Below are 12723 nucleotides of genomic sequence, written 5' to 3' on the forward strand. Positions count from 1 at the left end.
CTTCTATTCTTCTGCTTCCCCATCATATCCAGTATAGAATTTTCATGTCTACCTGAAAAATGCACAGGCTATTGGGAATGGAGACAGTTTGTATAGCTTCCAAGCAGGGAGATGAAGAGGAGAACTTCCTCCTCCTTGCATGTTCAATCATGTCCAAAGCCACTCTCAAACAAAATGAACATGGGCTGCTTCGGTAACCCTCTTTGCTATTATCTTGGACTTTGGGGCAAGCAGATCAGTTGAAAAAAATGTGTGAGAAAGCAGCGCAGTGCTTATTTGTGAAAGCCTTTAGAGTTTCAAAGGTAGAGATCACGAGGAGGAGGCAGACCTAGTCTGGAATAGGACTTCCCAATATTTCAACCACTGTAACAGTTCAAGAGGCAAAATACCACCTATAATGACACAATGATTAAGAGATAGGTGAGAGAAGGAACCCTGCCCATGTCTCCATAAAGACAGGCAAACCTTTAGACACAGGGAGTCAAGGAAGATTTTGTGCCTTCCTTAACAACTGCCCACACCAGCCTCTGAGAAATCCAAGAATACAAGGACATGATAGACGATAGACAAAAGAACACTTGGAGGGAGGAATGGAAAATCATTCTTACTCAGAAAAACCCTGCATCATTGGGACAGCTCCTGTTAAACAAACAAGGAAATCTAGACAACGTAGAAATTAATGCTTTAGCCAAGGAAAAATGCTAATTGAAGGCCTTTATGCACTTCAGACACTTTGTCCAATGCACTCATCAGGCAATCTAAGCACCATTACCCTCTTTCTCACCAGTTTCTAAGCAGGCTTATGGTTATTGTTAATCAGATAACATTTAATATTTAAACTCAGAGGAAGATCAAAGGCATTGTTCCCAAGCCTTTAAGACTCTTTGGCTCTGATGTTTTCCATTTTGAGAGTTGGGAACGAACTGGAAAATAGTTCCTGTTTTTCTCTGCATCTCCATCCCATCCAAAATAGAAAGACAAGGAATGGGAAGAGGGTGGTGCATTTCCTGTGGTGTCTTAGAAAAGTGGGAAATGCCAGCAAAGCGCTTTCAAGTGAATAACATTATTTCAGAAATGTTGGCAATTAGAGTTTAGTGGGGCTTTCAAGAAGTGGCCAGTGTGGGATGACCAACATTTATTTGCTGGCACAATCACTTTGTTCTTGCTTTGGTTTTTTATAATTAGAAAGATCCTGACAACCTTGGCCTGGAAAGCAATGAGTATGAAGTTAAAGTTGGACTAATTTCCTGTGAGATCCAAATTGTTTCAGACAAAGTCATTCACTGCTCAGTCAATGAATCTTTGAGCACCTCAGAAAGACAGCTCCCTGTCACGGTAAGTAGTAGAAGCCTGGAAGCATTTACCAGCATGTATTTAATCTGCCTTGTAGCCTGTATGCATTCTTGTGCACCGTGGAATTTGGCTTATACTACAATGTCCAGGAATTCAAGCAATAATATGATATTATGCATAATGGAGCATGAAGGTTTATGCCATTTATAAATCTATTAGCCTTTAAGATGCAACAAGGCTCTTGATTATTATTGGTAAAGATAAAAGCCAGGTTTGCAAAATCACCGCAGTTTAAATAAGATATGGTGACTTGTTTAAGCCTAGTCATGTGCCGGATGCCTAATTACCCACCTGGGCATGGCTTGTTGTTTCATCCAAACCCAGGCAGCTTGGCTTGTTTGAGGGAGAAATAATGATCAAATAACTTGAGGGTTGTTGAGGGTTGTCATTGAATCGTGAATTGTCATTGCATGCAAACCATGCACTGTAGTTTAACTATGGGTTATTAACCATGAACAACCCAGAGTTCACAACCAACAACAAACCATGGGTTCTCTTGCTGGGTTCTTTGTGGTTATCAGCTCATAGTAAAATCATAGTGCAGAGTTCACATGTAACAACAACCGTATACAAGCCATACTCTGGATGGTCATTACGTGCGAACCAGGCCAATGTCAGCAGTAAACTAGGATAAAGTAAGAGCACACTTGGAGGATGAGTGGGGTGGGGAGGGAGAGTAATTGACATCTACAAGCTACTATTGAAGACTTCTTGGAAACTTCATTAATCCAAAATATAGCTGGCAGACTGATGACAGGGACCTCATGAATGGAACACATCTTCCTAGTCCTTCACTGCCACAATGCAATGTACTTTGCTTTAATTAGCCCTGGATGGCTTGGGCTTTGCTATCTAAAGGATCTCTTTCGGCCACTTAAAAAAAACCCTCTTCATCATATGTTTTTCTCCATGTACTCCACCCTTCTGAGATTATGTGGGGCTTTCACAGTTATGATGCCTTACATCTGAGACTTTATTTTCAAGAAGACTCCCCTAGCACCGAATTTAATGTCCTTCCAGCACCATTCAAAGACAGTGGGTGGTATCCAACTACTCCCACCAATGGTGAAATCCAACACCATACAATCACACTTGTACAACAGGACTTTCTCCTTCTCTCCTCCCCTTGAGGCCCCCAAATTCAGCCCTGAAGAGCTACAGTGGAGAGGAGGTATAGGGAAAAGTCCCACTGATTCACTTGCACAATGTTGGATTTTGCCCCTTCTTATTTCCCCAGGCCTTCCTGCATGAAATCAAGCTGGTTTTAATATTGCTGGAGACATACTAATATTTTATTGTGTTCACTTCTGGTTTATCTGCTGTTTGTTTATTGATTTTATTTTTGTCTTATCTTTCTACCAAAGAATGGCACTCAAGATAGCAAACATAAATACTGTTATTTTAAAATGTTCTGTTTTAATTCTTTGATATTATAATGTACTGTTTTTATTATTATGTATCTTTCCACAATGTTTTTTAAACTGAAGGGCAACTCAAATAGATAAACATGGAAGAATGCAGGTGGGCTGCAGGTGGGACTACGGGTGGAGGTTTCAAATGGGCTGCAACATTGTCGCCTCTTTTTCAATAAGACTCAGTGGCCTGGTTCAGACAACACACTAAACCAGGCTGCTTAACCACAAAATGGTTAACCTTAATGCATTCCCTTAACCATTTTGTGGTTAAGCAGCATGGTTTCGCATGTTGTCTGAAACAGGCCAGTGACAATAGTTCCCTTACATGGGAGAAGCTGAGGGCGTGCACTCAGGATTGCCACTCTTATGATCTCATTACCTTGGGTGAAAGCCACGTTTAGCCCCTTCTGAACTGTGTCTCAGACAGAAACCCATTTACTTTATCTTGTGTTCTGTTTCTTCACCACTCTAAAATGTAATGTTAAAGTGTGACAGGACCTTGGCAAGAGGCAGAGAGATAGAATGAAGAAAGGCAGGTATTGCCCTGCAGGCTATGAGTAACTGAAACCCATTATGATAGCCTGGTGGGATCATGGCCAGTTAAGAAGTAACTGGTTCTGCTGAGGATAAATAAATTAAATCAAAATAAAGTTGGGTATAGGATTTGTCATTTTCCCAAGTGGCAATAATACCGTGTTGAATTGCAGGTCTTGTCTATCATTTAATCCTTTCCTTAAAAATGCTTTATCTTCCTTCGCCCTTGCATAATCAGTAGAGGTAATTCACAGTAGTTTATTGTGACCTGGCATTCTTGCTACTGCTCTCAGTACAGGATCTGAGAGCTAAGTGTATGTGAGGAGTTGCATTATAATCAAGAGAGGTATACTGGAGGGGGGCAGTACCGGGAAATTTTAATCAGTCCTATATTCAAGAGTTCAGTTCTTAGGGCTACCTTTTCTGGTGAAACTAAATTCATCATTAAGAACTTTGTCAGTTTGTTTAATTTATTTACTAATAGGAACCATCCAATTTTCATTGAGACCACAGTATTGTAGGGAAGAGAAGTTTTAATCATTTGTTCCCCCACCACAGTCCTAAGAAAAATGCCGCTGCCCCTGTATGGCTATGAAATTCAGAAAAAACTCCCATCAGTGCCAATGCAAGCATTTTTTTTCTAGGCTTGATAGCCTTTGGAAAGAGAGATTTTAATTGTGATTGTGGTTTTGGAGGGAAAGGTTAAACCTCTCCTCCCAATGAACTATGTTCCCAATGAAAATCGGGGGGGGGGGGCTGTTGTATTAATACATTAAAAATATCTAACAAATATCCTAATGCTGCATTTAGCATTGTACGTAGTTTGACTGTTTTCCCCAGTCTATTGCTCCTTTCCTTGCCCTCCATCTGTTTGATGGAAATAATTGTGTAGCCCTCAAAAAGGCAGGCTCCCACTTACTGATCTCTCATGCAGGGAGGTTTTCCTCTTCTGTGCAACTTTGTTTAATGTGATGGTTTACGTTAGTCATTTTATGGGTCATTATTACTGTTTTTTTCCCTGACTGTCACTTCTTAGGTGTGAATTTAAAGCTGTTCACACTTTGAGACAGGTGAAGACATTTGGGCCTGTTTGCACAATCTTCAACAGGGAAATAAGCCACAATGGCTTTTTTCCTTTGCTTCGCGTACTGGGGAGATTTACATAATTACCCTCTCCAGCATGGCTTGCGGTGTCATACAGACCCAGCAAGGGTGGTTTGTTGCCATTGTTAACAAGTCACCTAGAATCCTAAAACAGCACATGGATTCTGGGTGGCTTGTTAACCATGGTAACAACCTGCCCTCACCGGGTTCGCACAGCATGGGCAAATCACCCCAGTAAAGGTAATTATGCGAATCTCCCTGGTATGCACAGCAGGGGAAATAAGCCACCATGGCTTATTTCCAGCTCTGTGATTGTGCGAACCCAGTCATTCTCTCCAAGGCCTGACAACCTATAGCTTTTCCCTTCCCTAAATCCCAGCAGTTTCTTTTTCCAGTAAATGTGTTAATATCAAATTGGCTGGAATATGTGGCTTTCACTGAGAGAGAAGGAGCCAATTGGGACTTAAGAAGCCTGTGGCCAAATCTTCCCCAGAAGCACAGCGTTTCACAAATGTGGGATGGAAATTTCTCCAGGCTGGAGAAACTCTTGCTCCTAGTACCACATCTGAGAAAAGGGTGTTATTTTTCTATTTGGGTCTTCACTTAAGAAATGCCATTGCAAAAGCAAAACAAACACGGCCAGCACTAGCAGGACTTAGGGTTTCCTGATCCATTGTTAAAGAAAACTATAAAATGAGAAAATTTCCATTGTTAATAGGGACTTTTAAAATAGAAGGGGTGGCTATGTTTTTTAAAATGTAGACTGGATTTGTGATCTCACTTCAAAGACTGCGAGTAAAATGCTATCTCTAATACCATGTAAATGGCATTCTCCTGAAAAGCATACCATAAGTTACGTTTAGTAGCCTTTCAAACCCCAGGCTAGATGCACAGACCAGGTATATATGGCAGCCCTCTTGATAAACATGCCGATTTATCAAGTATCTAGCAGGTCACAATATATGGCTGGCATTTGACCCAGGGACTGCAAGTTTTGGGATATGTATTTCTTATCACAAGCCTCATGTGTTATGTACACAGTTGTTAGCGCTTGAAAGGTGTTTCCTTGCAGCATTCACTAAAGCCGGTTCAGCAAAAAAGATGCCTCTAGACTGAGTGTGGTTCTGGTTCTGAGGCCAAGGCTGGGTTTCATCGCTTTGTTCCAGAACTCTATCACCAAAACGTTTTTTTTCACTCATAAATCAGACCATGGGATGCCTCTTGTCTATTCCCTACCCTGGTTTCCTTCTGCAACGAATACAAATCCCTTATCTCTGCCCCTCACCCTACCTTTTTCTTTTGTCTCCCAACATGTCACTGCTTCTAATTTTCAGTTCCCCAACTCTGTCACCTTCAGTCACACAAAAGTCTCCTCCTCTATGGAACAGCTTCATGTTTTTTTCACTTGCTCCCTGCTACACTTGGAACTCCTTCACCATGAAATATCCTTTTCATGGATCCATCAGCTTAATCCCTTAAAGTCAAATTACATAATTATGTTAAGCACACTTCTTTAAATCATCTGCTTACTGGCCACTTCCCTTTTTGAGAAAAAAAAGTAGCCATGCAGGACTTCAACCCTGACCAGAACTGCAGCAGCGCTGGGGGGAGGGGGATTAATCCATTCCTCAGCATTTTCCCACCAAAAATGGCCACCCTCCTCCAACTGCTGCTTCTCCCAAAAGTGCAGTTTACTGCAGATAACACCTTTTGGGGACAAATCCCAATTGGGGAAGAATTTTCCCCAGGAAAATGGGGGGCAGGTAGGAAAGGGTGTACCTGCTGTCTGTGTGCCACAAACTTGATTTGTATTGGGATTCCACACAGTTCTCCAGAAAGAAAGAGTCCATTGCAAAGCATGCTTGTTAAAAAGCATGCTTAATGGAACGTGCTGTTTAACGCTTACTGTTCACCTCTAACTAAATAAATGCATGCAATTACATTTAAATTAATTCATAATTTAGTATCCTTGACTCTTCCATTCTGCTCTTACCTTCCTTTTATTGTCTCCCCTCCCCACCCCCAATACACCCCCCATCAACATTTAGAGTGTTGGGACAAGGTATTTTGATTACATTATATGTCCATGTTCATTAATGGTGCTGGCTATAACTACAGAAGCAGTAGCTAGAGCTGCTCAAAAGGGTTGTGTGTGAGTATGTACAAGGCCTAGACCAGAATCTTTATAGACAGCATCTGGGATTTTTGCATTTCACAGTAATGTCAGGTTCAGAGCAACTTAGCAAGTTAAAAAAAAAAAGATATCAAGCATGTAAAACTGAGGCTCTACGTTGCAGTTTTCTTTGACAAAGCATGTGAAAACCTCAAGGTGTTGCTTCTACTGCCTGCCATACTCTCACCATCATTATGTCATAGAATACCCTGCCCAAACTTATAAAGACTGATGAATATGTTCGTATGTTTTCCTTATCTAATTAACAGACAAAAATGTCATTTCATTTGGGGTTAAGGTTACTGAACACATTTCATTTTCTGTCGCAAATCAAAAGTCTGAAAAACTGGGAAATGTGAATTCTATGTTCATTTGTAAAAGAAAATTTAAAAATTATTATTATTATTATTATTATTATTTATTTATATAGCACCATCAATGTACATGGTGCTGTACAGAGTAAAACAGTAAATAGCAAGACCCTGCCGCATAGGCTTACAATCTAGTTGTTTAAGGGTGCAATCCTATGCAAGTTTAGTTTTTAAAAAGCCATTGCTGGCTGGGGCAGGCTAGGAGCTGTAGGACTTTCCCCCCTCTCTAAACATGCATAGGATTACAGCCTAATAGGGTTTTCTCTTGTCAGATATAGCAAAATTATCATGCTACTAAACAACATTATAAAGTGCATGGAAAATATCAGAATCAATTGATTCTTGACACCATTTCTAAAGGAAATAAATCCCATCCAGGAAACTCTCCAGTGACAGATCCTTTTGAATTAGATTTCCCACAGCTAAATTATGCCTACAATCACTGGACATAACATTTTGGATAGTGATGGGAAGCAGTCTGCACAGGGGAATATGCTGAGTGACTCTTCTTGCTGTAGGAGTGTTTTAACCTCAAATACCCTTTCCCCAATCTTTTGTTTGCCTTATAGATGTGATTTTAGCAGGATTTCTGGCACTTTCTAGTAACCTTTACCAGGATTCTGCAGTTGCCTAGAGCAAAGCTAGAATTTATTTTGCAGCAGATCCGTGATTCACAAGAAACTGGTACAGACAGACCTCTTTCTTCCAGATCACTCTCTGTTTCTTTGAAGAAGTGAAACTAAAGTTTCCAGCAGTGACATTAGTTGTTTTGAAGATATTTTCCCCCGTTGCTTAAAAGATATTAACAGATTAAGCTATCTGCTCCCAGTCTTCCCCCAGGGGCTGTCTTGACATCATCTTTGCCCCAGGGTGGCTCCAAATCTGCGCTGTGTCGTTTATATGATGCAGCCACAGATTCAAAGCCACCCTGGGACAAAGAAGCAAAGATACACGGTTGAAAAGTCAGGGTCTTACTACAACTTTTCCAGCCAGAGCAAGGTCAGCCCGGCTCTTCTGCCATTGTGCCCTCACTCAGAGCCACTCCAGGAGCGTTCCTGGGTGAAAGGCAACCTCCTATTGGTCGCCGGAAGCTGGGGGTATGGACACAGACTTTTGCCCAGACTGGCTCTGGGTGTAGTTGAGGAGGAGGAGTTGCCTCCCCCTGACTGCATTCTTCTGTGAAACCAGGCAGAGACGAATTCCCAGCACCCTGACATTCCATACTTGACTAGGCCCTAAATCGGATTCTTCTATCTCTGAATCTGCTTCTTCCTCTGTCATCACAGCATCAGGAGAAGGCCATGACACCAGTATTATAGTCCAGAAACCTCAGTGGATGTTCCCAATTTCTAACAGTGTGTGTAAGGATTCTTTGCACAGACATTCTGATAACAACCAGAAGACCTGACAATGTTAATCAAAATACGTCCTCCTACTAACTCCAGCATTATGAATCATTCAGTATTGCAGAGCCAGAAATGATATAATTTTTAAATTCATTTGTCTGACAGAGCATCTTTCCCCTGAAACCTGATTTTTGTATTGCTTCTAGCTTTTCATTAAATAACTTGGTGACAGCTCCTTCCTGTTCTTTCTTAGATCCAAGTTGGGAAATATAATGAAACTATTGCTATGTTGCACCTTGGAGGAAGTGAGACAGCTATCACGGTTTCCATAGTCATCTGCAGTATCTTGCTTCTGCTCTCTGTTGTAGGTAAGAGGCAAAGCCTGACTGGTGGCTTCATCTAATCAAGCAACTTCAAAACACAGAGTTTCTAAATATGTATTAATATAATTTTCTTTTGTATTAGAGATATGCCTAAAGTCTAAAAATGAATATTTCAAGCTTTGGACCTGTTTAAAAGCTGGACCCAAACTTAAGATTACTGTCTTTATGATTGTCATAGAACAAAAAAACACAGAGGCAAATGTGAAAAATGAATCAGGACAACCTTAGGCATTTTGGTGCTCTAGAAAAAGTATTGTACTTTTTTATCATCCTTCATGCAGCTCTTAAGCTAGAAAGTCCCTTTTATCTCATCTGACTTGACCTCTTCTCCATCAGGTTTCTGTAAACCTATGTTGCTTCCTGCCTAGTTTCCTAGTATTCTATCAAACACACACACACACACACACACACACTTTAGTGAGCTTTGACCCATTAATTTTGATAGGCCTCTACTGTTTCTCTGCCTTCACATGGCTGCTCTTGCTGCCACTCGGAACTGCTAGTCCTCTTCTTGTCTAAGTAAGGTTTGAAAGTTTCTGCTGCAGAGTAGGAGCTTAGGTGTCCGCTGCTCTATACACTCTGTAGAAAGTATACTTTGACTTGCTCATACTTTGTTCTGCTACAATAAAATAAAATAAAATGAATAACATATTTTCAATTAAAAAATAATTTATTAAGTAGTTATTATCATTCAAAATATATTTTGGAGACATAGGAATTCTCATGATGCATACCGGGTTTGGTGGTTCTGTATTAGTGCAGAGCACCTCTGCTCATACAAGGTGGAGCATACAGTTTTCACTGATCAATCTCTCTCTCCCTCTCCCTCTCCACTGCAGCCTTTTGCACACTATTCCAGACTTTTTCAGAAGGTCTCCCAACTCTCAGGAGTAGCTTTTTGGATGGCAGGGAAGGGAGGCTGCAGTGGGTAGAGGGTTATTATTTAACTTGTGTTGATCAATTTAAAATATTTTGTTGTAAGCTGCTATGATAATGTGCTTAAGAGCAAGGTATATCTAAATATTCAATATTCAATAAATAACCGCCAGATATTCAATGTGAACCGCCCAGAGAGCTTCGGCTATTGGGCGGTATAAAAATGTAATAAATAAAGGGAAACAGAAGAAAGGTGTTATGCATTAGTGACTGTGTGGTTTACCCCCCAAACTCACAATTCATTTTTTTACAAAATTTTTATACTGCTCCACATATGAAATTGGTTCATAAGGTGTCACAGTTGTATCTGTTTTTATAGCAGGAACAACTGAACTTTCCAAACCCTTGAAAACTTCCCTCGGTGCATAATTGAAAGGGCTAACCTTCAGTCATAGCTCTATCAATTATTTTCTCTCTAATCGCCTTATGTATGTTGTGGAATTGCAGTGGCGTTTTATTATGTGCTCTTTCTCTAAACAAGTAATAATAAAGAACTGTTTTAATAGAAAACACGCATAACGGTCACTGCCTTGAATTTTTGTCATCTTGGCTTCCCTTTCATTTCTGCAGCGCTGTTTGTGTTTTGCACCAAGAGCCGCCGAGCAGAGCGTATTTGGCAAAAAACTCTGCTGCAGATGGAAGAGATGGAGTCCCAGATCCGGGACGAAATCCGCAAAGGTAAGTATCTCTACTTTGGAAGAGTGGAGAGGTCTGTGTCCATACCTTCTAAAAGGTTCTGATGAAAGTTTGCTATTCTGAGATACCCCTCGTAGTTAGTACTACTGAGAGTAAACATGGTATTGAGTCCTGAGACTGAGATTAGCTTCCTTGGGGATTGGAAAATAGTATTGATATTGTCAACAAAATGGAAACTGAAGCTTCATCTTTTGACTGAAATTTTCATTATGTTTCCTGAATTTGGGGTACTTGTAAAAAAATATTCCAACGCCAGTCTAATGAGTGAAAGTCAGCAATTTAATTGAAACTTGCTTCATAGAGTTGGAGAAATCACAATCTTCCAGTTCACTGGCATTGTAAGTTATAAATTCATGAGCAGATAATGAAAGGTCTGTTCCTGTCTGTGGCTATTTTTCATTATAATCATACTAAAACCATCACTTGACAGTTGGTAGATGTCTCATGCTGTTGGCTTCCATGTGTGTGAAATAACACTTGCCTCTTCGTGAAAGTTTTGTGTGGCCTTGATGATGCTATAGAATCCACTGATGAAAGGATTTAAAATAGCATAACATGTTATTGTATGCAGAAGCTACAGAAGAGAGAAGTAGCCTATAAAATATTCTTAGCCTATGAGCCTTCACAGAATTCTCCACCATATATGGACTTTGTTCTAGAAAGATTTAGTGTTTATTTTATGCATTACAGGAAAGCAACTCTTTGTTCTGATTGTGATTTCTTTGGATCAGGTTTTGCTGAACTTCAAACAGATATGACAGACTTGACCAAGGAATTAAATAGCAGCCAAGGAATCCCATTCTTGGATTACAAGTACTTTGTGACCCGAACTTTCTTTCCTAAAGTAAGACAATGTGACATACTATGGGTTCTTAATGATGCATGATGTATCAAGTGTACATGTGTGGTTTGCTCAATATTTTCTGATGCAAGATATTAAACAAGTGTCCGGAAGCCACCCTCTATCACCTTTGACTCTTCTCTAATAAGTATAAACGGACCTTGTTGATAACTGGAGGGCAAGTTTCCATTACAAAAATAGGGTTGCACAGTCAGGAGGTGGCAAAACTAGTATGAACCAACATGCCATCACTTAGCCTGAAATGTTGTTTAACAAGGAATGATTTTCCCCAGTTGTGGACTTTTGATTTATCCACTACACCGATCAGTGATACGTACGTCTTCAGTTCCCAGGGAGGATGGTTGGTGTCACAGAGGGATTAGCCTCAGGAACTCTATTACAGAACTCAACTTTACATTCAGACTTCAGCTACATCAGATCACATCTGAACATCCTGTTCAACCATGTCCACTTTCAAATCCATACATCCCAGAGACATGAATATAACTTAACTGAGCTGCGCCAGTTTGAGTCTGTATCCAGTCATTAATGTCACATTAAATACAGTGTATTTCTTTATCTTGTTATTGACTTCCCATTATATAACATCTCCTGGCTTATGCAGTATGGCATCCTAGAAGCAGCTGTGTTGCTTTGATAGTGGGAGAGAGGTGTTTTTGTTTGTTGAGTTTGCTTTTTGTTTCTCTTGCAAGGTATTCTGTGTTCTCTTTTTGTCAAACTAATGTCCAGATAAAATACTAGACCCTTGTGGAAATAAGTAGAGGTTTAGGCACTCTACTCATGCACTGAATCTGGTACAGAGTATAAAAATGGGTTTTCTGAGAATCTTGACTTCTATTTCTACAAAGCAAATTTGTAGCTCTCCTTGTTGTGGGAAAACACTGAAATGTATGAGCAGTGTGTAGTGAATGCTAAAAACAAAAACAAATCCCAAACTGGGGATGAACATTGTTTCAGACAGTTTTCAATATCTTGGCAGCCCTTTGACAGTGGCTACTGTTCCCTTGTTCCCATTAACCATGTCGTCCTCCTCCCATCATTCCCCTTCTTCATACTTTTCCACCCTAGTCCTTGCCTCAAGATATTTGACAACCTACAGTTTAGAAGCAGAATAAATGAAATCAAATAAAGAAAATATATGCAATTCCTTTTTTTCACAAATGTATTCTGGGTGCAAAATTGAATTTTCGTACAGATTACACAAAGCCTTGGGCAACTCTATAAGAGAATGGAACAGTTTCCTCCTTTTGGCTCGGAAGACACAAATACTAAATATCCAATAATCACTGATTGTGGCTTAGTCCTCAATAATTCCTTCTTTTCTGATGAGCCATGAATGTCAGATTAGTCAGTTCATAACCTCAATACTGTGAATGCCTTGTTTCTCCCCAAACATATGCCTCCCCCAAAGTTCTTCTATTTGTTCATTCAAAAGCCTCTTGCCAAGAGTTTAAAGCCTCCATAAAACATACCAAATTATTCCTTACTTGTAAGTGGCCTGAAGTCATTATGACTCTGTCCTTGCCGCTTTATAACAATGTTGCTCTGTT

General features: G+C 40.1%; 1 protein-coding gene across 1 annotated transcript in view; it reads left to right on the top strand.

The window, feature by feature from the left end:
* Positions 1 to 12723, top strand: part of PLXND1 (plexin D1) — a 164203-nt gene that overhangs the window by 107683 nt on the left and 43797 nt on the right. Inside the window, exons 20-23 of the mRNA XM_063121424.1 lie at positions 1186 to 1335; positions 8550 to 8664; positions 10186 to 10293; positions 11043 to 11155. Of these exons, the coding sequence (XP_062977494.1) occupies positions 1186 to 1335; positions 8550 to 8664; positions 10186 to 10293; positions 11043 to 11155 (486 nt within the window). The remainder of the gene's footprint in view (positions 1 to 1185; positions 1336 to 8549; positions 8665 to 10185; positions 10294 to 11042; positions 11156 to 12723) is intronic.

The sequence above is a fragment of the Elgaria multicarinata genome, chromosome 3, assembly GCF_023053635.1.
Source record: "Elgaria multicarinata webbii isolate HBS135686 ecotype San Diego chromosome 3, rElgMul1.1.pri, whole genome shotgun sequence".
Lineage (NCBI taxonomy): Eukaryota > Metazoa > Chordata > Lepidosauria > Squamata > Anguidae > Elgaria > Elgaria multicarinata.